The sequence below is a fragment of the Cyprinus carpio genome, chromosome B7 (genome assembly GCF_018340385.1).
Source record: "Cyprinus carpio isolate SPL01 chromosome B7, ASM1834038v1, whole genome shotgun sequence".
NCBI lineage: Eukaryota > Metazoa > Chordata > Actinopteri > Cypriniformes > Cyprinidae > Cyprinus > Cyprinus carpio.
The window spans coordinates 43,875,451-43,902,472 of NC_056603.1; the positions used below are offsets into that span (position 1 = coordinate 43,875,451).

Below are 27,022 nucleotides of genomic sequence, written 5' to 3' on the forward strand. Positions count from 1 at the left end.
TCTGTGTGAATAATTTCAACTCATAATGCAAGTCTTAAAATAAATGTAAGTACTGTTTTAAAATCTATTGTTTTGTAAATTAATACATTTCTTCATTTTTTTAAACACATGGAAACATCTCTATCAGTGGAGAATGATGTTTTTTAGAATCAGAGTGTGTTTACAGCTCCTCAAACTATTAAATGCACTTTAACCCTATAAAGCCTATATTTAATGCACAGACTCAGACTTCACTGTCACACACAATCTACTCCATGCTTTCTGTCGTCTGACTGATAGTTTAATAAATCGAGCTGTTTTTTCTTCCATATTCTCACTATATTATACTGTATGAGCCATGAAAGCCGGATGTATTAAATACAATGCTTAACAAAAAACACATGCAAACTTTATTTCATTTTTTTTATTTTTTTTCTGACTATAGTTTCATATCAGGTGTAAACACTTTATTTTCTGTGTAAGGTACATATTTGCTACTCATAATAGCATCACTTTTGTCTTTTCCTCAGACTCAAAGGTGCTTTAATCAAAAACTCTGCCACATATTTCCGACTGGGAGAACTGGACACAGACTGGATCACGAGACGCACACAGCCGTGTAAATACAGTATTACAGAAGCTGTGTGTCGGCAGCCGTCTCGCTTCTTTTACTTTCAGTTGCTCTTGATAATTGACTTTCAGGGAGTGAATCAAAGCTGTTTTAACGTCTCAGGCCCACACACACATCAGAAACTAAAAAAAAGATGACATTAAAGTCAACAGGAAATCAAAATTCCAGAAAATCTATTCATTTTTAGGCCATCCAAGATTAGGATTTTTAAGTTTGTTTCTTCATCAGATTTGTAGAAATGTAGCACTGCACCAGTGTCTCAGCAATGGATGCTCTGCAGTGAATGGGTGCCGTCAGAATGAGAGTCCAAACAGCTGATAAAAACATCACAATAATCCACAAGTAATCCACAGCACTCCAGTCCATCAGTTCACATCTGGAGAAGACAAAAGCTGAAACACATCCAGCATTAAGATGTTTTTAACTCAAATATGAATCCATAATCCATAATAAAGCCCAACTCTTACATCAAAATCCAACCACATATTTGTTTAGAGCTGTTTTGGCTTGTAAACAGTGCTGGATCTGTGCAGATTTCTCTCCTGATTCAGCACAGATTACTTATGCTCAAAATATTAATTGATGGACTGGATCTGGGATGATCTGAGGGTGAGCACACTCTCAGCAAATGTTCATTATGTGTGAACTATTCTTTTGGTACACTTTCCTTGTGCATGAATATTTGTTGTACATTATACCAAAGAAAAATATATATATAATCTTATCAGAATGTAATAACGTTCTTCATCTCTGAAATTCCGTTCCAACTGAAAATAATAACATAGTAGAGCAATAATATGAAGTAAAGCATGGTGTTTAAAGGGCTGTTGGGATCCTCTGGAAGTGAACTTGAGATTTCGTGTTGACTTTAAGGTCAGTATTTATGTGCGAGTGAACTTTCACTCACTTGGAGCTTCAAATTTCATTGCAAGTGTGGATCAAATCCAAACCAAAGACACGTTTTGGGAGATCATGCCAAATGCAAACTCTCAAAATATTACAAGTAGCAAAGAGTCTGTCAGTGCAGCTTATTTCAAGTGGCACTTTGTGATGTATGAGTTAAATGCTTTAACAGATTTTGTATCTCAAACTCCGACTGTTTTTGGCCGAGGACACATCTGGTATTTCGGCCCATCTCCATCTCAGAGTACTGAAGAATAAGGAAGGTTTTCTTCTCCGTTCTCTGAGTTTAGTTAAGCACCAGCTGTCTTTTATTGCCCCGGCCGATCCGAGAGCCAAATCCAGACCTGCGTTTCAGAAGAGAGCTGCTATGGATGCTGTGTTTTATGCATTATGCGTTATGTAATTATTTAACTCCGCCCTCAGCTTTTCCATTAGCCAGATTCTGCACAGTCTTAAAGAGTATTAGATGCTGGAACGCTAATCTACTCAAAGGTTCAAGCACGTAAAAACTGACTCCAGCAGCTGTAATCCACTTTTAAATTCATGAGGTCTAACTCTGGAAAATCATCCTTTATAAGCTCTGTTTGTATTTCAAGTCTTCTGTCTTGATGCATATTTTAGATGCTGGAAACTTTTTTCTGCTGATGAAACAACAGCCAAAGTTTTGTTTTCCTTGCGCTGAAGAGGTTTTATTCTGTCCAGCTGCGTATTGAGCTTGATGTGCTGATACACCCATAGCAGAGAAAAATCCTAAATAAAATCTTTAAAAAAAAAAAAAAAAAAAAAAGGTATATTCCAGTTTCTGCACAAGTTAGGATCATCAACAGCATTTGTGGTGTAATATTTGATTACCACTGAGCAATATCTGATTACAACTTACGGTGAGGCTCTTACAATGGAAGTGAATGAGACCAGTTTTTGGAGGATTTTAAAAGCAAAATTGTGAAGTTTATAATTTTATAAAAGTACTTACATTAATGCTTCTGTTAAAACGTGTGCTACGTTTAAGCGGTAAAGTACATTTTTACAGTTATTTTAAACTATATACTTGTAAATTATCATTGGACAAACTTTTCACAAAGGGTTAGTAAGCAGACTGAAATCATTTTAACACGTTTATATCCTGAAGCAGTGAGGTTTTTTTACATTTACAAAATTGGCACCATTTACTTCAATCGTAAGTCCCTGGAGAAAAAGAAGTGGAATAAGTATTCTTAAGTTTTACTGTAGTTTTACTTAAGTGGGTCAAAAAAAGCACTCTAAAGTTCAGCTGTCTGCATGTAATATAATAGTAATCTATAATACATTTAATTTAATTGCAATTAACATGCAATTAAAAGTCTGAAACATTACATTCAGTAATTTTTTAAGTATATATTTTTTAAAGAAAAAGGAGAGATATGTTGAAATAGTCAACGTATGAGTCATAATTATGAGATAAAAAGTTGAAATCATTACATACATTGAAATTATAAGATAAAAAGTCAAAAGTATGTGAAAAAATATGAGTCAAAAGTCATAATTATGAGATGACAAGTTGAAATAATGACAAAAAGTTAAAATTATGAGAAAATGTTAACATTATGTAAAAGAAATTATGAAGTACTAAGTAGAAATCATGTTGAAAAGTTAAAAGTCATATTATTACATAATTGTTTATTATTATTATTATTATTATTATTATTATTATTATATTATTATTATGCCACGAGTCTGTTGATTGACCTCGACTTGTACTCTGAATATTCCTTTAATAGTAGTAACAAGATTTAAGTAGAGATTATCCTGTTTATAAAACAAAAGTTTCAGAACAGATCTCAATAACGTTTCACACTCCGCTCAGATTAGACACGACACAAAAGTGTGCAGTTCAAGAATTATTCAGAAATAAAACACAACTGAGAACTGCAGAAGAGCAACCTCTGAGCAACAGAACTGTGCTATGTTAGTAGAAATGGGAAGTTGCATAGTTTCTTCAATAATTAAGCAGTTCGGAGGACAAACTCCATTTCTGAGAAAGACGGACCACTTAGAGAAGAGTGTTGGACTGAAGCGCGGTTGACCCCAAACCTGAGCGAGTGTGGGAGGAATGCACTGTATCTACAACACCAAACCCACATTCAGGCCAAAAATACTCTCCGCAGCGGGGCGTGTGCGATCCAGCTCGCTCGCAAACCATAAATACCTTGGCGTGATTCATAGTTTTGATTGTAAACAGGAGCGTGTGCCAGAGAAACAAGATGTCTTTATAAGCCTCATCATGTATTAATGTTTACATTTTTAAACGCTTTAAATTGCATGCTCCTTTTTGACTTTGTAACTGTTTAATTGTCTTTGTGTGTTTATTAAATGAACAGAACCAAGTCGTTACCCCCTATTTATTTATTTTTTTCACTCCCCGCAGCCATTTTAGAGCCTGATGACATTTAGTGCATCTGAGAGCATTATGGGATACGCACTTGACAACATTACTGACACGCTGAAAATGGCAGCCACTCAGTGACCAGCAGAAGGGAAAAAAAGAGATGAAAAGAGTGTGCAGGACAGAAAGAAAGAGAGAGAGAGAGAGAGAGAGGCCAAAGACAGTAGATGGTATGATGGGAAATGAAGGAGGGACAGACGGAGAGGCACAGAGAGGGGAGAACAAGAGCGAAAGAATGAGACAGACGAGTGAGGGGGGCACAGCAGACGCAGTGAGTGTGAGAAAGGTATGGCTGAGGGCAGAGAAGTTTTTTGTCTTGATAGAAATGTGAAGAGAGCGAGAGAATGGGTTTAAATGGGGGGGTGAGAGAGGGAGAGAGAGGGAGAGAGAGAGAGAGAGAGAGTGAGGATTAGAGGGGGGGGGGTGTTGACGAGGCAGCGAGACTCGGCTGAACAAAGAGAACGTGGAGAGAATGAGTTGGGTGAAACATCAAAGGGATTTTTCGGCCGTGTTACCGGGACAACAGACATTTGCATGCGATTAGCTTTTTACATCATATTAAGGAGGGATGGGGCGAGTGAGGGGAAGCGCACATCATACAGAGAGAGAGAGAGAGAAATACCGGTCGGTCACTCACACTAACTTATGTGCTGACAAGCAGCCATTTGTCTTGAAGATCACGCCTCTCTCACGCATGCAGCGAGTTATGAAGTACATGTGCTATCTCAAAACATGCCTTCATTACAATTAACAGCAATAATAGAGTCATTTGTCTTGGAGCGGCGGGAAATGAGCATGACCTTACAAGAGCTGCTGTGTTCACAGAAGCAGGTTCGAATCTGGCCTGCGTCATGCCTCTCTGTCTTTTTTTTCTTTTCTGCACTGTCAGAAAAGGTGCATTATTATATAATATCTACACTACCGTTCAAAAGTTTCAAGTTTGAAGATAAAAAAAAGTCTCTTCTGCTTGCCAAGGCTGCATTTATTTTATCAAAATACGGTAAAAACAGTAATATTAAATTTCTTCTAATATATTTTCAAATGTTATTTATTCTTGTGATGAATTTTCTGCATCCAGTACCCCAGTCTTCACTGTCACATCCATAAAAGCATATAACGAGGAAATGTATAGAGAGATGGGTTATGACAATCCAGAGAAACAAAGAGGACATATTTACTGTCACCCTCTCAGCAGCCATATCACAAATGTATGGAAGCTTATTTCCAACATATAAAGAGTAAAAAAAATAAAATAATAATAAAAAAAATAATCATGCTGTGGTAAATCTTAAATTATAAAAATGTCAAAAGAAAGACATTATAAAAACGTTAATTATATGATTAAGAAAGTCATATGACAAATTGTTGAAATTATTAAATAAAAGTGAAATTAAAAGATACTAAGTCATAGTTACGACAAGCTGAAATTGAGATAAGTCATTCATATTCATAATGAGATAAAATTCAAAGTTACACATCAAAATTGTGAAATATTAAGTTATAATTAAAAAGCTGAAATCTTGAGATAAAGGGCCACAAGTATGACTTGTAATAATGAGGGAAAAAAGTAAACTTTATGAGATACTAAGTTGAAGTAACAAAAAAGTTGAAATGACTAGACATAATCAGGACTCATGAGATAAAAACTCAAAATTATGACTGTCAACAATATGAGAAACGAAGTCATTTATTAGACGGGCTGAAATTGAGATCAAAAGTTGATGACTTGCAATGAGATAAAAAAAGTCAACATCATGACAGTCAACATTATGAGATGCTAAGTCATAATTATGAGATAAAAGTTAAAATCATGAAAAAAGTTGAAACAAGTTAATGATATTGTTATGAAAAAGGTTAAGACTGTTGTGACTTTGATTTGATCTCATTATAATTAGACACAAAAAGTTGGAATTTAATATCTCATAATATCTAATGTCATAATTTCAACTTTTTATATCATTAGTATGATTCATTAAAATAGATAAGCATTACTTTTTTATCTTGTGTGCTGGAAATAGGCTTTCATAGCACCACTTGTGCAGTAGTGTTATTTTTTTGTTTGTTTTTCCATTTAATAACAGAGTAATATAAAACAAAGTATAGGTGTTATAAATATAAATTTGTTTAGAAATTAAAACATAAATAAGTGTTTCTGATGTTAATTGTAGAAAGGCATCATCACAGTCTGAAAAGACTGTGGCCCTGGAGGCCTTCCTTGTCCCCATCCTGCACCAGCCTCCAGGGCGTTAGGGTTAGGGGCCGACCAACGGCGGTGGTGCAAGTGGCGGAGGAGCCTGAGGCAAAGACAGAGAGCCGATGCACCAGGTTTACAGGGCGAAGGTGGGTATCCCGAAGGACTCGGTGGAGCAGAAGGGAAGGAGGAACCTGACAGAGCCAGAGGGACAAGGCACAGCCGGTGGAGTGGAGTCCCAAGGCGACAGATGGTCGACGAGGAGGGAGCCCAGTGGAACCAGTGGACTCATGGACCACGGCGGAGAGGAGGGAGCGAGGAACCATGGTGGAGCCGATGGGTCGATGGGCCAATGCGGAAACCGGGGCTTAGAGGCTGGAGAAGAAGGCAAGGGATTCTCCAACCACGGTGACGATGGAGGATGGCAGACCTGCTGAGCTCGCACCGTACTGATGGTGGGCTAAGGGTGAGCAGAGGGGCTGTCAGGCAACAGCGGAGGCAGGAGCGGGCATTTGTGAGCCTCCGGGCTTTCTGGACTAAACTCAGGAAAGGGAGCCCTCTCTGGGCTGGACGTGGAAACCGGAGCCCTCACTGGGCTAAACTCAGGAACGGTAGCCGTCTATCCTTTGGAGTTGCACAGTCCCAGATCCATAATAAGCTCACTCTCAGCCACGGTGCAGGGGGTGGAGCTCCTTTCTGCGCTCTCACTGTCTGCGCCTTTCTCGCTCACGACAGGTGTTGTAGCCGGCTCTCGCACCTGGTCTGACGATCTGAGATGCTGTGGCTCCGTGGCAATCCTCAGCTCTGTCGCACTCCTTGGTGATGGCTCGTCGGTTGCGCCGGGCTTGGGCTCTTCGTCATCGGTGGGCTCGGCTTACACTCCGCGCAGCAGGGAGATGGTGGACTGAGCTCTGGGTCTGACTGTGCACTGGATCGGGGAGCTCCAGGGAGGTAGACGAGATGATAGTAATTTGCCCCGATCCAGAACAGTGAGTTCAGCGCAGTATCATCGAATGGCATTAAAACGGCAAGCTGGCACTGAATAAAAAAACGAAAAATAAACGATGGGAAAAACATGCAGTAAACTGTTTTATGTCTGGTGTTCTGTCACACTTGCCTACGGAAAGGAACACAACCGAGAGTCTTTAATAATCCAAACAGGGAAACACTGAACAGGCAGGAACACAGGTAGCACAAGGGTAGACGTAAGACACCGGACGAAGATACTAGCAACAGAACTCACTTTAAATGAACAACTAAACAAGGGGAAAACGAGACACACCTGGGATCAATGAACACATTAGGAACAGGAACAAAACTAAAAATGGGCACATGAGGGAGGAAAAACACACAAAAAAGGTCCATATTTCTGACAGTGAGGTCCAAAATATATCATAATTATTTAATTTAAAATTATATTATCAGCAAATAAATACTACTATGTGATTTCCTTGCAATTTATACATTTGATTACATTTTTAATCAATAGAGACCATATGAGGTCCAAAAGTCCAAAATATAAATAATGATTATTTTTATTACAAATGACATAAACATTTTTTGTTGAAAATTGTTCCTTTTTTGCTTTAATGCCAGCTGACATGAACTCCAGAAATCAAACTAATGTTTCTCATCCACTTCGATAATGTTGACCCTTTGAAACCTCATTTCCAAGTTTAAATGTGTCTAGCTGTGTGCACCTTCTCTGATGGTCACATAAAGAATCACCCGTCTGCGTCTGCGGCCTGCTCTGCCTCACTGCCCTCAGTATACTGCGGCTGGCTGTATTGTGCTGTCGGGCGTCGTCATGGCCGTCGCCACGGTGCTATTGTCATGGCGATATTACAGTATCAATACCCTGACACTGCAACAAAGAGACAGCAGCCAATGCCACATCACTCCACCCCTTTAACCCCTCTCCTCTCATTCTCCCTCCATCCTCACCAATCGATCCCTCCATCTCTGACTAAATATGTGCGTATTGATTCAGCGTCGGTCCCCTGCTCTCTTCTTCCATCCCTCTTTCTTTCTTTATTTCTCTCTAACATCTATCAGGTTTCATCTCCCCTCAGACCACCCCTACGTCGCTCTCTTTTCCTCTTCATCTGTCATTTCATCTCTCTTTTTTCACTCCTTCCTGTTCTCCTTGCCATCTCCCCCCCACCTCTGCATGTTTTTTTCTTTCTTTCTTTTTTTTTGTCTCTGTCTCACTCACTCTCTGCATATTAATTGGTGCATTTGTGCTGCGGCGTACAAGACAATCAAAGCGTTGGGGGCGGGTGATGATATGACTGTGTCAGACACTACACACAAACACACACATACACACTCGCGTGAGCTGACAGTCAGATGTGTGTGTGAGTTAATATCCAGATTCCTCTCCAAAATCATCCTCAAAATCCCAAACACATCTGAAGATCTGAACCAGACAAAAACACCTGTGCACGCAGAGAATCAGAATCTGACATGCAAAGATTTCATTCTGTGGATACTGTACAGAGTATGGAGAGATTATTGTTGTTGTTGTTGTTGTTGTTGTTGTTTTTGTTGCACAACCGAATGCTCCAAATGAATTATTAGTTAAAACAACCTTTTTATTTATTTGTTTGGAAGGAAAAATGTTCTGAATCTCATATACAAATGTTTTCTGTAAAGTGTCTAAATAAATTATTATTATTATTATTATTAATTTGCTTATTCCTGTTTTACAGCAAAATGCTTCAAATGCATTAGTTCAACTTGTATTTTTTTTTTTTTTTTTTTTTTTTTAAGGAAAATGTATGTATGCATGTATTTTCTGTTACAGGCCGTTGTTGTTTGTTTAAAAGAGGGCAAATAGCACGCATTACACTTGGCCTGTGGTCGTGTTGTTCATCGTTACAGTCAGTAGAGCTGAAGAGCGGATGGTGAGCCGCGCGCGCGCACCTGCGCCTCTCCCACGTGGAGCGCGAGTTTCTTCACAATCACAACTAAACTACAGAAGCCCTTTCTGACAATCAAGAAAGTAGACAACAAACGTTTCTATAGGCTAATCTTTAAAAGACGTCCGAGAGTAAATCTGAGCGCCGCGAGCAGAAGCGAAAAACTTGTATGTGCGTGATTTGTGCCAGAAGTCCATCCCGCGAATCTATAGATCGTTTTAAAATGGTGCCTCTGCGAGATTATAATTACATTTGCAACCTACAGCCTCCGCCTCTCTCTCTCTCTCTCATTCACTCACTCACGACCGCACAATAAATGGATCTTTGAGAAAAGAGAGAGAGAGAGAGAGAGAGAGAGACGTGTGAGGAAAGAGAGGAGGAGGAGGAGAAGATAGAGAGGGCAGAAGGGAGGGGGGCATCGGCGTATGCTTGTATACAACTACCCCCATTTCGATTTCCATTTTTTTCCCTAACTCGTAATGTATTTAATTCAAGTGAAACGTAATCATGACGTGTGTTGTCATTAATCTCCTCGCCGCCTCTCCCGTAAGTACATTCAGCCTTACTTTCAGCACAAAATATCCGATTCATTTCAAATAACTGACCTAATCTGCGCTTTTTGAGCGATTTTACTGATGCACATCGCTCGCGACTGTAACGGTGTGCGCGAGCGTACAGTTTGAGACGTATAGAGAGCGATTGTTGTCTTCTTCATAAACGACAAATATCCGACGACGACTTTTTTGGGGGGCAACGAAAAGCCATTGATAGGGATTAGCCGTCGCGTTTCTGTGCACACACATGCATCAGGATATATTGACTGGCGTCTGGTGTGTGTCTCTGTTAGGGCACATCATACGTGTTCTCGCGCATACACACTTCCTCACTTTTGTCTCGTGCCGTGTATGTTGCCGGTGTGTGTGTGTGAGAGAGAGAGCGAGTGCGCGCGCGCGTGTGTCCTGAAAGAGATGCGAGGCTCGCGCATGAAAATGCAACTTTCGTTTTTTAAGGCCCTTAAATATTTCCAGAGCCTCAAGTGTGAAAAAAGTGCACTGAACTCAGAGGTACAGGCTGATTGTAGATGTTTTAACTTGTTTTAGTGCGAGAAGCAGCTGTTCATTTCTCCTCTTCTGCAGTAGTATTGCAAGTTTTATACTTCACGAGAACCTTTCCTTAGATCTGTTGCAGTCAAAACCCGCATGTTTGAATTTAGTTCGTGCGGGACGCGGACAGATCCGGCTGGATCGGACGCTCTGGGGGAAAACAGCTGTTCAAAAGTAGCATATTAATAACTTCGAAGAACATAGGAAAGCTTCCCTTGCATGTCAAAAAAAAAAAAAAAAAAAAAAAAAATACTGGTAAATTTGCACGCGCTCTGAATGTCCTAGCGCCACCTCACAGATGCGCGCTCGCAAGCGCTATTTAAACCTGCAGCTGCTAGTTTTACAAAAGGCCCTAAAAACACGTAAAGTTTCGTGATTTGCCTCGATAGCGGCGAGATTGGCAGCGGATTTGGAGATGAAACCCCACGATGGCACTTTTCAGCTGCACCCTGGTCGCTTGTCTTTTTCCCCTCCCTTTATCTTTTGTTGGAAGAAAATCAGGAAGAAAATGGAGCGCGCAACATCCCTTTTAAATGCTAAATTTCTGCCTCGGTTTGGGTAAAAACGATGCCGTTGCGTCTGTAAATCGCGAGTTTATGCACGGGCTTAATGTCGGCGTTCGCGGGAGGACGCGTCGTGCGCGCGTTTGTTTGTGCATTTATTTATTTCATTAATGTGGCTTTTTAATTGAGATGGCCGCGAGAGAGAAGGCGACTGAAAATGGTTGCGCGTTTTATCACGCGAGGAAATTCCTCTCCACGGGCGCTCATCTCATGTCCTGCAAATGCATCCCGTCAAGAAACTTTACACACACGCACATATATAGCTATATATGGAAATTCTATAAGGCGCCATTGCTTTCCATTCTTTAGCGCTGGCACAGATTTGGGTGATATTAGACGGGGTGACGGAATGAGACCAGCCCCCTGAACTGACGCGACAGTTTGACGGATAGAGAGGGCAGAGCAGCGCAGAGATGTGGCTAACAGGGCGGTGGAAGCCCTGCAAACAACTTTTACAACCAGATCTGCTCCTGCTCGGCTTGATAACCTGCACAGACAGCACATCTGCATGAGATGTTGCAGGGGCTTCAAAATTTGACCAGCCACTTGGCTAATTCAGCCACAGCTTTCCAGCGTGGTATGGTGACATAATTAGCAATAACATACAGGAAGCTGGGATTTACTCGTGATCATGAATAATCATAATCACATGCTTGCACATAACGAAAAATAACATTTTTATCTTCTTGTTTTATGTAAGGAACAACAGGTTGTCAGTTTAAGGTATCTGTGTGTATAGTAACTGATGAACATGCCTGCAGGGGTCGGCTTTATGTACTTCCATCAAATCATTAGTACTGTGCACTTGTTGTGTTCAAATTGTATTGTAAAACACGGTTACACTTTAAGGCATCCTTGATACAGTGTAATTATACATTTAAGTACTGAGTAATATTAATGTACTTGTGCTTAATGTTTAGGGTTATGATTATGGGTTGGCTTACGGTTCCTTGCATGTAATTATGCATGATCAATTGTTATTATAATAGCAAGTACATGCAACATGCATAAGAAAGACATCTTAAAATAAATTGTTACCCAAAACTTCTGCTGCTATTGAGGTGGGATACAGGTAAGGTCAGGGACAGGTTTGGTGGTTTGCGAAGGTTTGAGGGTGGGTTAAGGAGTAAGGGATACATAAATTAATTACAGATGTGATTGCATGCATGCATGTATTTTATATATATATATATATATATTTAAATAAAGGACAATATAAAAACATAAATGCATTGTACCAGATGATTTAAATGTAAGTACATAGCATAGTAGTAAAGGCCACCTAATATAAAGTGAGACCTCTGCATGTTATCCATCATTATAAATGGTTAAATTATGCCAGTTGCATGTCATTTTACCTGATTCGACCACTGCTTTTGAATGGTTTAACAGAATGCAATCATGTTTATTTAGTCTGATTAGATTTGTGATGTCGATAAAGCCTGTTAATTTACAGACTACCTCATAAAACATACTTTTATATGATGTGACGATACATTTTTTTACATACTGCATAAGCACTGCCAAGTTCATGCAGATATAGATCAGATATAGATCGGTTTGAGTTCCTCTCTGTGCTCAAATGCCTGAAGCTAGACTTTCTAGCACAGCACACTGCTTTTGTGCACTTGTTGCACACAGCGATAACCTTACAGTTAATTTCAATGGTGGAGGTCAGAGGTGGACTGTTTGTTGTAAAGAAAAAAAGAAAATTAATTTTGATTGAAAATTATCACTTCTTTAGGTCATTCAGGGGATGATTTCACCTGAATCAAAGCTCATACTCTCTTCACTCAGACCCGGTTTGCACCTGTTATTATATATCTCAGGTGATACAGCATCAGTTTTGACAGATATAATTATTATTATTATTACTCGTATATATGTCAGGCTATTACTGCCAGTGGATAAAATTAAGGGGAAAAAATGGAATGCCCCTGCTCCCAAACATAGGCTACTTTTTAATTTTGATCTATATATATATATATATATATATATATATATATATATATATATATATATACTTATAACTTATAAATATATACACACTATATATGTATGTATATCTAATGCATATACGTTTGGGTTTTCCAAATGTTTTAATCACTATCACGCAGGTGCATTCATGTTTACACCACATATGTAGTTTGTTCGAATGTGGTTGTAGTGATCAGATCAAACACGTTTTGGATCCTGTTTACACCTGCATTTATGGGTGGTGTATGTTAATTTTGTTATTGATCAAGTGAGGGCGCATTTCCAACAATAACAAAGGCGAAGCTTGATGACGCTATGAAGCAGGTGACGATGGGAGATGTCGTTTTTTTTAATGCGTTTTCACCATAGCAATGTATCTAAATTGGATAAACGAATCATGATCACGGATGAGGTAATTTATTCATTTTTGTATTACCTGTATATATGATCGTATTATTTTATGTCATCATTATTAATGAACTGCAAGGAACGTGAAATGTTATACTATTTTATCCCGTTACAACTTACAGCTATTTGTTAAATGATTTGTTGGGTTAATGTTGTGCAGTGTTACGTGTTTATGGTTAATGCCGTGTTGTTTAACGTGCTCAAACCAATCGTTCTAAAAGTAAATTTGAACGAACATTTGCAAGTAATGACTAAATATATTTTTAACAACACATATCCGATTGTATTTAATTGTACTGCCATAATCTCGGTCACCACACGTGATAAAAACCCTTACCTTAGTACAAAGAGCAATATAACTTACGTTTTACTGGCACTTCAATACTCGCCAAAGAGTTATCGTGATCCATAACAACGACAACCAAACCATACGCGCGGCTATAACATAACCACCACTTCCGCATTTGACCATGTGATATTCCGGTGTGGTGGAACATCACATGGTCTACACCGGAAAAAAAGTATAGAGCGGACATTGCGTCACTGAGAGGCGACATATTTTTTTCCGGGACGGCCAGTTATTTAAAATCGGAATTTCTCTGAAATAAAAAATCTTTGGAGACTTTTGAGATATTGTAAGTACACAACTGGAGGAAATATATCACACTGTGCAAGTTATTTTCGGAAATTTTATTACAAAATTCCTACATATTGGAGCTTTAACATTACTGGATCACCTGAGATGGCTATCCATACCAGGTATAATAAAAATAATCTATAGTCCACCCAAAAAAATGTGTCACTCTCCTTCAAGTTGTTCCAAAACTGAATGAGTTTCTGCCTACTGTGGAACATAAAAGAAGATTTGAAGAATGTTTTGAAGAACCAAACAGTTGATGGCCTTGCTATGTTTTGAATGGAATCAATCGGAACATCAGCTGTCTTTGGTTTTCAATGCTCTTCAAAATATCTTCTGTGTTCAGCAGAAGGATGAAATTCAGGTTAGGGACATCATGAGGGTGAGTAAATGATGACAGCATTTTTATTTTGTGTGAACCATCCCTTAACACAAGTTTGTTTGCAAGAATTTAACAAGAGCTCTTTGTACAGTGAGCTTGAACTTGAAGGTGAACTTGACCACTGCAGTTTTTTGGTGAAGCCTTCTAAAGCACCTTAGTGTAGAATCATTTCAAGGCTGATATCCTTGGTTCATGCTCTCTTAAGGAGATAATGGGCGAGATTGTGGTGTTTTGAACTTGCTTGTCCTCTCTTCAGCATCTTTGAACTGAACCTTCAAACTGTCCGCAAGTCTCTCTGAGAAATATAAATCGAGGAGAACAGGTGAAGGTTGTGGATGTCTTGGAATTTCAACCCAAAAAGAGAAAGTTGAAGGGAAGGAGAATTTTGCACACGCTTGAGTCGCTGTGTGTGGGAGCCGGGGTGCTGAGAAAGATAAAGTTCAGGCCAAGGTTAGAAACAGGAAATGAATTTTGTCTGTGGGGATTTGTTGTATGACTGCAGCAATCCAGAATCATACACACACTGACCTTAGAAATCCCACTCAGAGATACAGAAAGTTAAAGTGCAGTTCAAGCCTCACACGCATCACATACTGAGCAATCGGTTTTCTCTCTTAGTCTCTCTCACAATTTAAAGATATCACTCTCTTTCTCTCGCTCTCTTCACATATCAAAGAACAGGCCATTCATATTATATTTTCCATTCATGTTATATTTTCAAGGCCACGAGTCTAAAGTCTTTCAGTACGGATGAATGATCTTTTCTTAGCATTTAGATATGTTACATGGCTTCACTGTTGGAGGCCCAGTGTGTCCTCACACCGAAGGCAGGAGACGTTATTTCAGGTGCTCAAGGTTTCAGAATATGAACTGCAGTGAGGAAAGGATCTGTTTTATCAAAGATGACTCAAGTGCTTGTTCAGTCCTATAGAGATTTCACGAGTGGTTTTTCAGAGCAAGTTAAGTTGTGCGTACTACGTACTGTAAATGTGTTCTTGTGAAATGCGACCCTATTTAAAGTACTGGTACTTCTGTCATAAACACTCAGTAAAACCAATTAGTGATACTTAGATGATGGAATAATCAGTTGACCTCAATAAAAATCCTACAGATGTTGCAAACAGGTAGTGTTTTTTTTTTTTTTTTTTTGACATAGTTCTTCTTTATGGAATGCATTTATTACTTAAGTGTTGACTTTTTTGACATTTCTAATTAGCAAAAGTTCAAAAATAAAAACATGACACATCAAATAATTTTAATAGTAGCTACATTACATGCACTTCTTTCAAACGACAGTGGCCTATTTCTCTTTTCTCATGTTTTGTTTATACAATATTCATTCCATTGCATACAAAGCCGTTATTTAAATAGCCGATACATGTGCCCCAAGAAGGCACAAACTGTGCGAGCGTGTATTTGTTTGTGCTTGTACAGGGAGTGTAGCATGTGGCCATTCAGACAAAGGTGTTTAGCATGCATGAATCATCTAGTGACTAGGTGCCATATTGAGTGTTTGTATGTATGTGTGTATGTGTGTGTGCGCGTGCATTATTTGTGCATGCTGCTTTATCACTCTCCTGCCTTCATCGCTCCCCTCCCCCCTCTGTCTAGCACCTTATCACTCTCTCCATCTATCCAAATTTGGAGAAGCTTTATTGGCGTGACAGGGTTGGTCAGACACGAACGTGTCTGTCAAGGCGGAACAGTGCATTGCCATGACGATATTCATATGATAATAATGCCAGCAGACCAAACAGACCGCAAGATCCTCCATTGCAGAGCAGAACACTCTGTCCCCTTTCTCGACAGATTTACTCATCAAATATGCTCATTCAGAAAGCATTTGTGTTCTTCATTTATGTTTTTTTTCTTCAGTAACACCCCCCCCCCCCATACAGACACACACACCATTCTCTCTTTCTCGCCTGTCTGTCTCTCTCGTCTCTTTTCTTTTCTCTTCGCCATGTTGGCAGGCCCCAATCTACCAGCTGATATCAGCATTCCCTGGCACCATGCCAACTGGCACCGCTGCAGCGAGACAGAGAGAGAGAGAGAGATAGAATGAAAGAAAATCAGTCAAGAACAGAGGGAGGAGGGAATGAGGGTGAAAAGAGAAAAAGTGCAGGGGGTGGAATCAATCTATGGAAGTGAAAAGACAGAAGGAAGGAAAAAGGAGGACAATAATGGTGGGATTAGGAAAGAAAGAAAGAAAAAAGACAAACGGAGGGGGGCAGTATGATTGATATAGTGTGATATCGTTGTGAGTCATGGCTGAGCTAAAATGTCAACTGTCTCTGTTAGCCACCGTTTCGTACAAGTCTTATGTCACAGATACACATACTTTTACACACAGTCACAAACACACACTAATACACAAGCAAACACTTGATTGTGTACATAAATCCCAACTCAGACATAGACATACAGTTCAGTCTGTTTGCAGAGGTAAATACAGAAAAAAACGAAACGAAAAAAAAAAAATAACACCCACACAAACACAAGCATAGTGACACATATCCAGACATACAGACGCCCTCACAGATGTTTAGCAGATTGTCTTTCTGTAATCATCAATGAAATTAATTTTCTCTTATTTATGAAAGAAGCAGGTGTTTTGTGTGTGTGTGTCTGGGCCTGTCTGCTGCAGACTTATGCAATCTATGCATGTGTGGCTTTATGTAATTGTTCACTTCTGTCAGTGCACTGTGTGTTAAGGTGTGTGCACTTATATGAGTAGCTTAGGTATTGAGAGATTGGTGGGGGGTTAGAGCAGGTATATCTATGTGTCTGGACTTTAAGGTATGTATGGGTGTATTTTTGTTCTGATTTAAGCAGCTACTGTAAGTGTATGTGCAGGAAGGGTGTGTGGGGGAAGTCCAAACATCTCGCGCCCATCCTGTTTGGGACAGTCCATATCCTGCTCTGCCCTTAGACCCGTACACAGGAACAAATGTGTGTACACTCATTTTTTTTATTCTGTGTTGTACTTGACAGGGGACTGTTGGAGGTGGTCAGGCAGATTGCCACCATCAGAACACACCCTCTTTAAGTCAAGGAAGTGAAGCATGGCATAGACACATCAACAGTGAGTGATCTATCTATCTATCTTAATGTCTATCTATCTAATCTGGATCTAATCACAATTATCAATTCTGTTCTCTCTTAGAGTATGGATTCCCCACCGGAGAGTATACTGGCTCTTTCCTGTGAGCCCCCATTGTCTCCTCCCTCCATGCCATCCCTGGACCACAGTCCCCAATTCCTACCCCAGAGTCCTCAATCTACCCCTTCTAGCCCTCAAACTGAACTCTATGCCCCAGTATCACCTTGCCCCCTTCCAGAGGCCAGCCTCCAAGATGAGGAGGAGGATGAGGAGTTGTCAAATCCCCCATCACCCACCCCAGCGGTGGCGCTGTTTCCTGGTGAACTGGAGCTTGGCAGTACCTCATCGGAGAGCAGCCCCCCAGCCACACCATTAACACCTTTTCCAGGTTTTGGAGCTCTGGAACAGGCGATCTCCTCTGGTCAAAGTACCACCTGTGTTGATGAGTTGGATCTTCAGCTTTTCAACAATGAGGGCATGGCTGTCCCCGGAGGGACAAGCTCTGGGCCTGGCCTAAGGTTTCCATGCCAAGTGTGTGGAAAGAGGTTCCGCTTCCAGAGTATTTTGTCTCTGCATGCTCGAGCACACAGTTTAGACAGGGAGCGTCGAGCTTCAGCTCCCTACCGAACCACACATGCCAAACTGCCCCAGAACCATGTGGGCGACAGTGTAATCCAGAATCTCAACAACAGAGAGCCTGGTCTGAAACTGAGTCCATTATCTGTGTCATTACAAAAGAATATGGATGAGGACATGGTTCCAGAGGAACCTCTTCAAACTGCTAGCAGCCCTCAGTTCCTCTTTGAAGGAACCACAGCCCTGACTCCACCTTTAACAGAGGAAGCACCAATCTCAACCTCCTTCTCTCCACTTGCCCACGCCCACTTAGAAGACAACACCCCCTCGACAGCTGCTTCTGCCTTCCGGTGTCATGCTTGTAAGGGTAAGTTCCGTACAGCTTCAGAGCTGGCACGTCATGTGCGGATCCTCCACAACCCCTACAAATGTACAATGTGTCCCTTCTCAGCCAGTCAGGAGGAAAGACTGGCTGCCCATCTACAGGAGAGCCACCCACCTGAGGATCCTGCCACTGAAATGGTTTTCCCTTCTCAACCTATAACAGCACCAACAGAGGCTCCTCCCTCACAAATGCCAGTTGTTCCAGCTTTCCGATGCGAGACGTGCGGGCAGCGTTTTACTCAGTCCTGGTTTTTGAAGGGGCACATGCGGAAGCACAAGGACTCATTGGATCACAAGTGCCAGGTGTGTGGCCGTGGCTTCAAGGAACCCTGGTTCCTAAAGAATCATATGAAGGTGCATCTCAACAAGCTGGGCCTCAAAGCTGGATTGGGAAATCTGGGGCCAGCTGTAAATGAGCAATCCAAAGGTCCTGCAAGCACACAAGTGCTGGGGGCCCTGTATTCCAACTTACTCCTGGCCCGCAGTATGACCGGTGGCGGTGGTTCAGGAAGTCGCACAGAGAGGTCAGATGCCAGTGCAGGCTCAAGCAAATCCTCTATATTGGGTTATCTGGGCTTACCCAAAGACACCAGCAATGGAAGTTGCATGGAGCGCCTTCAGGCAGTGGCACAGGTTGCTGAAATGGGTAATGGTGGAGGACGGGGAGGTGACGCAGCAGACGGAGCGGACCAGGCAGCCATGTGGCAGCTGGTTGCTCGCAGTCTGGTAGCAGCACAGCACAACCAACAGCAACAGCAGCAGCGATCTCCTTCGCACCATCAGCTTCCTTCCTCACGAGGCACAGTCTCTGGGGAAGCCAAGCAGTTAAGGGCCTACCTAGGTGGAATGGGTGCTAGAGAGGAGCTGGAGGGATCTTGTCCACCTTGGGAGTGTCCAGATTGCGGCAAGTTGTTCAGAAGCCTTCAGCAGGTGGTTGCTCATTCCCGTGTCCATGTCAAGAAACCACAGAAAGGTCAAAGTCCTCGAGGGGGCATGTCCAGGGAAGAGGACATTATAAACAGAGTGAGTGGAGCTCAGGCAACGGGTGGAGTTGGAGGAGGTCAAAGAACTAGTGATAATGAAGGAAGGCAGGAGGGAAAGCAACTACCATCAGGAGTCGGGACAGTTGGGAGCTTCCATTCTGTCATATCACATCTTTCTGGTAAGGATCAACCAGCATAATCAAAAACAGCTGACTTTATTGGTACAATATTTCTTATCTGTTACAATCCTGCATAGGTTATTGCACTGCAGGACACTGCTTGAATTAGAGGGGTATTTTTTGTAGTATTTCACTGTTGTTAGTTTTGGAACATTTACTCACTGTTTCAGGAAGGCAGGCCTGTTGTTAGAAACAGTGTAGACTCAGAATACATTTCAAAGCAGTTGTTTCTATTCATTATATGTTATCTCATCCCAGGTCAGAATGATCTGAAGGGATCATCCTCTTCCACTTCATCTCCAAGGGAGCGTGTTCGTGGAACAGGAACAAAAGATTGCCCCTACTGTGGTAAAGCCTTTCGGTCCTCCCATCACCTTAAAGTGCACCTTCGTGTACACACAGGTAAGGCCACCATGAATAGTAGAACTGTGATTCTCAACCCAGTGGCTTTACTGGGTTTCAGGAGCCATTTGGAAAGAATGATATTTCCCTAAACCAGTGGTCTGCAACCTTCAACATCAAAAGAGCCATTCTGGACCTTTTGCCACTGAAAAAAATCATGTGGCACCAAAAGAATTAAATTCACGAGCAACAAAACCTATTTGATCCCTAGCTAAAGTTTTATATTGTGTTATGTTACAGGGCAGGGGCATAGCAATCATTTCAGAAGTGAGGAGGGCAGAAATGTCAAATTTAATAATAATTATTAATAATATTATAATTATTATTATTATTATTAGTAGTAGTAGTAGAAGCAGTAGTTATTTGTGTCTATTTGACCAAAAAAAAAAAAAAAATAAGAATTAAAAAAAAAAAAACCTTTTCTTATCTCTTACATTTAATTAGCTAAGAAATAAAACTGCTGGACAATAACCAATAATTTGTATGCTATAATATTTTTGTATTATATATATTTTCTTAATGACAATTTTATGATCATGATTGATTTATATACTACAAACACTTTTATCCATTTTTTATCACAGAATAAATTTTATAGCTTCTGTACTGTAAGAAATGCTATGTCAATTAGCACTGTATAATTCATATACTTTACTTATTACCTGGAGAAGACTTGAAAAATACACATAAAATATATATTGTTACAGTCATCTAGTTTTTTCTGGCACGTCAAAAGTTGCTTTTACTTATATAAGTCTGTTTTGGACTTTTTGCACGAGAGCACCCTCCGCCATCGAGTATGAATTATTCCTAATGTTAGTTTGATATGATGTGCGGATAACACTTGTGGCAAAATACAGTATAGGCACTAAGCTCAGATTGGGAAATACTGCAAAAATAGTTTTTTTTTTTTTTTTTTTTTAATCCATTTAATGTTCAAATATTTTGTGCTTTTGTAATTTTATTTTACTTAGATGTCTTACATTATGTGTCCATTAGATGAAGCATTTTTGCTGTAAAAATCTGATCATTATTCTTGTGGTTACTATTATTATTATTATTATTATTTCTATGCAAATAATTTTTATTCATTAAATCTCACACCCCTGTATGATCAATTTCCTAATTTAGCTTGATTTAAACTATTTGCTGCATGTCAGGTTCATCCACAAAATGTCCTCTACCAAAAAAAGAAAAGAAAAAAAAATCTCTCTCATGGTTGATGAGAGATGGAATGTCCTAATTTAACAGTAATGCACTAGGGGACTACACCTGATGTTGCATATGATGACAGGCACTGCCCTCTATCTATTACTGTGTGTAACTGCATATAGTCGTCCAGCACAGTCTTTTTTTTTTTTTTTTTTTTTTTGCTTAACCACAGCAGCCTCCCTAATGAAGCACTGTTATTCTTAGACAATTTTCTGTTATTAAATTAACATTTTGGTTTCAGTCTACTAAACAAAACAATTCCTTGTTTTAGGTGAGAGACCATACAAATGCCCACACTGTGATTATGCTGGCACCCAGTCTGGCTCTCTCAAGTACCACCTTCAGCGTCATCATCGTGAGCAAAGGAACGCTATGGCAACCACCACAAATTCCCCATCACCGTGCCTTCCCTCTCTGACTAGCTCTCCTCATGAAGGGGTGAAAAAGCGACGTCACCCCTCCATGTCCCAGTCTTCTTTTGGGAGGGTGCCTGGAGAGGCTCCTTCTTCAAGGCACAGTCAGTCATGGGCTGCAAGCCCGCCAGAGAAGAAGGAGGGCACTACTGCATCTGGACGTCAAAGAGAGGGAGACATGGAGAGTCAGTATCTCAGTCTGTCAGGAATGATGGGTACTCTCTTTGCCGGCGGTCTAGAACCAAGTTGGATTGGGGAGGTGCCACCTCCAAAAATGCCCAAAGTGTCTCGACGTAAACCCCTTACTACAAGCCGCATGATGTCAGCAAATGGCTACCAGGGCGGGAAGTCCAGCGGGTCCCAGGAAGGAGGCTTTGAACCTCTGGACCTTTCCCGCCGCCCTTTACAGGATGAAGGGGGAATGAGTAGTTCTGTAGGTGGACCGTCAGGTGGCTCTAAAGGAGGGAATGACATCCTCAATCAATGTGTCTTCTGTCCCTTCCGGACCTCTTCTGTTGAGCTTATGGCCATGCACCTTCAGGTTAATCACACCAGCAAGTCTCGTCGCAAGAGGGGAGCCACTCTCACTTCCACCAATCATTCTCCAAGACTAACTTTGGCCAAGCCAGACCACGATCCCCTGGCTCTGTGGAAGTTCCTCGGTGCAGAAGATGGAGTAGCATTTCCTGAGGACTGGGTCTCGTCAAAGACAAGAGCTGAGAACGGAGTCAGCCCAGAGAACAGGGACACAGAGGACAGTTTTGAACTGACCCCTGGACCTGTGGGAAGCGTCAATGAGAAGGGACTTAAAATGAGAGAGGAGCTGGACGAGGAAGATGAGGAAGTCGATGAGGAGAAGAATGACCTGGAAGCTAATGGGAGCTTTGGAAGTATATCCCAGCATCAGAGCAGAAGGGCTGGGTCTGTTTCTTCAGACCTCGTAGCTGAGGATTTTCCCAAGGAGGAGGAAGGCGACTTGGGGAAATAACATCACACAAGAACCCTGGATGAGTTTGGACTAGTGTGGTCAAAAGTACCAACTTTGGTACTAGTCAGTACTGAATTAGAATCTATTTCCCGCTAACATTTGAGCACTGTCGAGCTGATTCTTGGCCATTGTGTTCACACGCTCAACAGATACGACAGTGATTGGCTACAAAGATCATCGCTGAATACAATGGCCAATCAGCACTGTTTAAGAATCAGCTCAGTAGTGCTCAAATGTATCGGGAAATGGATGTATTTAAAATTTCAGTACTGACTGCTAATGAAGTCGGTACTTTTGACAACACTAGTTTGGACATAGCGGCAGGGGAGAAATATTTGGGAAATAGTTATCCAGGGTCCCTCGTACAACCCTGTTGAAAACAACAACAAAAAACAGCATTTGCAGGTTAGGTATGGCAGCTAGCTTGAGCTGGTTTAAGTTGGTCCTTAGTTGGTCCTGAGCTGGTTTAAGCTGGTCATGTGCTGGTCCAAAGCCACTAGCTCATGCTCTAGACTAGTATAAACCAGTTCAAATCAGCTGCCATGCTTCAAAACATACCTAAACAACATATGCTGTTTTTTCAACTGGGAATTCAAACCAAGGGCAGACCAGTCGCTATGCTAACATACTCTACAGTATCTGTAAACAGATAACCTGCAAAAGTATTTAAATCAAACATTCCCCTTAATATATCCTCCTAGCCCCCCTTGGTTAGTGATCGATTACCTCTACACACACGCACACACACACACACACACACATACACAGACACACAGAGATATCCGGTATTGTATGCTAGTCTAAGCCTGCCTGTCTCGGGGCCTTCTTGAACACTGTCCTCTTGTTCCTGTCTTCTAGTCAGTGAACATAATTGCCAAGTTGAATTTATTTACAATTTCCTTGCTCCTGTGAATCTTGCTCTCATTTCAACAAGGACCTAGAATGTCAATCTGGGCAGCCAGAAAAGCAAAAAAGAGACACTGGTCTTAATCGCTACGATATACAGTATTAATGCTGAGAGGGATGGACATCCTACTTCCACGTGAACTTGATCTGACTGCACGTCTTCAGCAAACCAAAGGAGTGAGCACACTTCTTACCATGCACCTGCCAGACTCTGAACAGAATGCTGTGATGACTGAATGGTACTTGTGAATCACCTCTAACAGAACAGGACAGAGTAAAGATTATATTACCAGATATCCACACACTGCCAGTCTGCTCCGACGGGTCTTCTTCAGATATTATATCAAACAGAGATTCTGCCTCTTCTATATGCTATTTCTCTCAGTGCCTGTTGATGTAAAAGTTTTTTTGTTTTGTTTTGTTTTTTAGCAGATTCAGCAACACAGGAATATAGTTACAGTGAATATATACAGTATATATGTGTAGTTGTGCTAGAGCGTAGAGTTCTGTGACAATATGCTGGCAGTTTGTGACTATGTCTGCTGTGAATGAAACAATGAATGAGCCCAGAGCACCACATGTGGGAACAGCTGGCCGTTTGACAAGGGCCCTATGGAAGTGTTTATGTTGCAGATACCACCAACCAGGATTTCTGGGTGGAATCCAGCCCACAGTTACTACGGAAACAGTAATTTCAGGGTTGGAAATGAATCACAATCTAGAAAATGGAGACTTGGCAATATATCCTTCATATTCCTGTAATATCTCAGATTCTCAAACCATCCGGAGAGGGTGGAAAGTGGGTTTCTATTAAAACATTCAGTAAGCTGTTTTTTTTTTTAGACGTGAGTAGACATATTGGAAACTAAAAAAAAGAGAAAACACACACACACACACACACACACTAACAAATTCAGACATCCCAGTAGAACATATGTAGCTTTTATAAAGATAAGAGATCAAAAAGAGGGAAAAAAAAGATGTTTTCCTTTTATGAAGTGTTAATGGAAACGGATATGGAGAATAGTAATAAGTATTATAATAATTATGAAAGAAGACTGCTTCAGAATGTCTTTAGAGCACTGTGCAAAGTTTATTTTCCATTCGTTTCACCTTTAAATGCAGTCCAAATGTTGTTCTTTTTCCCAAAACCATTTCTTCACAATGCTGCAGATTCAATTCACGTTCCCTTAAATGATGCATTTATGTATTCACCAATCAACAAAAACAATCGTTCGGACACACAATCAATGTTAAAGCTTGCCTGATGATCTTGAAACTTCAGCGCTTGCTAATATGTTTATAAGCTGATGCTGAAATCGTGTCCAAGACATGTCCCAGTATCAGCATTATCAGTCTGACTGATCTGCTTGCCAAATTTGATTTGATGTAATTGTGTCGCATTTTTGATCTTACAAATGATGATCTACTTTCCTTATCCAACTCTGTGAAATCATTTCCATCGGGTCATCTCATTTTTATCGTTAGACACCGAGTAGGCGGCACCTTTGTCCGGTGATTGACAGAGGCTGGCCTTAATATGTGCGTTATCGTGTCCTTGTGTCGTGTGTAGATTATCTCTTATGTGTTCGGTTTACCCCTGATGTGGTGTTCCTTTGAGATAACAGTCAAGCCACTGTGCCTTCTGTCCTGAGCACTTCCTCAAGTATTTTGTAAGCTCACCAAAAGCACTTAGCCCCTACTGTTTCACTTTGTATTCTTTGGTAAACCGCTCTGTACGTCTCTGTATCTGATCCTCTGTTTTGTAGGGGTAATTTCCATTTCATAATAATGAGTGTCATTCCATCATACATGTGTGCTGTCACATCTCCTGTTTCTCTCTCCTTCCCTTTAGCGTATGCACCACTTAAAAGTTACGTACTATCTAGCTCCGAGGCCTTTTTAGAAGTTACTTTGATTTCTATGATGTTACTTTGATGCTGATGAAATGAAATCAAGCTCTTCTGCTCATAATTATTATTATCATTGTTCTTTTTGTTTTATGGAAGAAAAAAATAAGAAAAAAACAAAAAAAAAAAACAAAAAAAAAATGTGTCTCTTGAATGTTGTACAGATAGAAATAGAGATGTTGTGTTTCTAAGGAGAGATCAAACCGTGATACCTGCTCTCCATCGCTCCCTGCGCAGCCAAACTTCTGCATCAGCAATGACGTGGCTCTTTAAGGACAGCCGAACTGTGTACAGGGATCAGGGCAATAGTATTGTTTTGTGTGTTTGTGTGTGTGTGCACTGATGTCTTAAAAATTAATATTTTGTGAAGATATACTGACACTGTGAAATAAGCATAAAGTATTCCCAAACAGTGACGCGCTGCTCAAAAATTCACTACGTTTGACGTGCACTTTTTTTTTTTCCACCAGAAGTGTGTGAAATATTATCAAGTGAGAGGGGAGAGGTGGGGACAAGGTCTGGTTTGGTCTTTTCAGTAGCTGACTGCTGTTGGTGGCAGAGGAAGGTGATCTAACATAGTAGTGACTAATATGAAATTGTGGACTGAAAAAAAAAAAGAGTAGAAAAGAATCAATAAAATAAAATAGTAAAACAAATGGTTTTCTTGCTGTATTATGTGTTTTGCATTACATTTCCTGCTATATTTTATTTGTGTGTGTGTGTGTGTGTGTGTGTGTGTGTGTGTGTGTGTGTGTGTGTGTGTGTGTGTGTGTGTGTTTTAATAAAGCATGTACATGGGGATAAATGGTCACCATACTGACATATCCATGTAGAAGGTGAAGTGTGTAATAAATACGTTAGGTAAAAATAAATCTAAAAGTAATTAAAAAGTAGTCTAAAGAGTACCTGATTTTTACCTTATGCTTTACTGAATACTATATTGTATTCAGTAAAGGATTACAATTTATAAGTAATCTTAGTAATGTATTTGATGCTCTGGCATCTTCAGCTGTATTGTACTACTGTATATTTCCTGACTCCTCTCCAGTTGACAATGATGAAGTGAACATCAGCAGGATTTGTTTATTAACAGAAGGCACTTTGTTAAAACAGCTCTTATGCATGTCTTATGTCTCTAAAGCTTTGAGGGTTTAAAGTGAGATCTGCTGTAATATTGTGTGCAGATGTTCTCCTAAGCACAAACACAATCAGTCTCTGCTGTCCTCTGCTGAGCACAAGAGGTCTTGCATGTTCAATCAGTGATAGATCTGATGCACATATTGAATCTTTGCATGAACAATGCCAGTTTACAGAGATCACACTCTTAGACACACAACTTTGACCTTATCTACCCCCCAAAGGTGCATGTTAGTATGAGCCTTTTAGGGGTAATTAAGTTACAAAGGCACTTTTTTTTTTCTTTTTTACAGAATTCAATTCTCATTTATTGTATTTATGTCATTTTTGAATGAAAGACAAAGTAAGTGCAGAATTGCAACCTGATGGGATTTTGTCAAGCCCTGTGATGAGTGAGAGAAAGGGACAGAGCAGTGATGGCGAGGTCTCTATATACTGTATTTACTAGATTTGGGTCAGTCCAGAGAGATTGTGCTAATCGACCTGATCAAACCCAGAAGCATTTTCCAAACTTAACGATTTTATGACAAAATTTAATATTTTAAGCGGTACCTGGTATCAGCCATACAAGTACAAAGTAAATGCTGTTCTCATTGAAATTTCTTTCTTTTTGTCATTTGTTCAAGATGTTCTCTTGGGCTGTCGTCTACTGTTCTACCATCTGAAGCAATAGGACAGAATGTGTTTTGTGCAGCTGTACTTCTTGCACTGC

The 27,022-nt window shown here is 40.4% G+C and overlaps 2 protein-coding genes across 2 annotated transcripts in view; both read left to right on the forward strand.

Annotated features, from left to right (window-relative positions):
• Positions 1-916, forward strand: part of LOC109092891 (rho guanine nucleotide exchange factor 40-like) — a 37,357-nt gene extending 36,441 nt beyond the window's left edge. The window contains exons 26-27 of the mRNA XM_042728796.1: positions 1-45; positions 510-916. The exon at positions 1-45 is cut by the window's left edge and continues 18 nt beyond it. Of these exons, the coding sequence (XP_042584730.1) occupies positions 1-9 (9 nt within the window). The 3' untranslated portion in view covers positions 10-45; positions 510-916. The remainder of the gene's footprint in view (positions 46-509) is intronic.
• An 8,564-nt stretch (positions 917-9,480) lies between these two features.
• LOC109093520 (zinc finger protein 219-like) lies at positions 9,481-25,829 on the forward strand. Its single transcript, XM_042728797.1, has 5 exons — positions 9,481-9,593; positions 17,112-17,202; positions 17,284-19,342; positions 19,601-19,744; positions 21,228-25,829. The coding sequence occupies exons 3-5, from the start codon at positions 17,287-17,289 to the stop codon at positions 22,355-22,357; spliced, it is 3,330 nt and encodes a 1,109-aa protein (XP_042584731.1). The 5' UTR covers positions 9,481-9,593; positions 17,112-17,202; positions 17,284-17,286; the 3' UTR covers positions 22,358-25,829.
• The last annotated feature ends 1,193 nt before the right edge of the window (positions 25,830-27,022 follow it).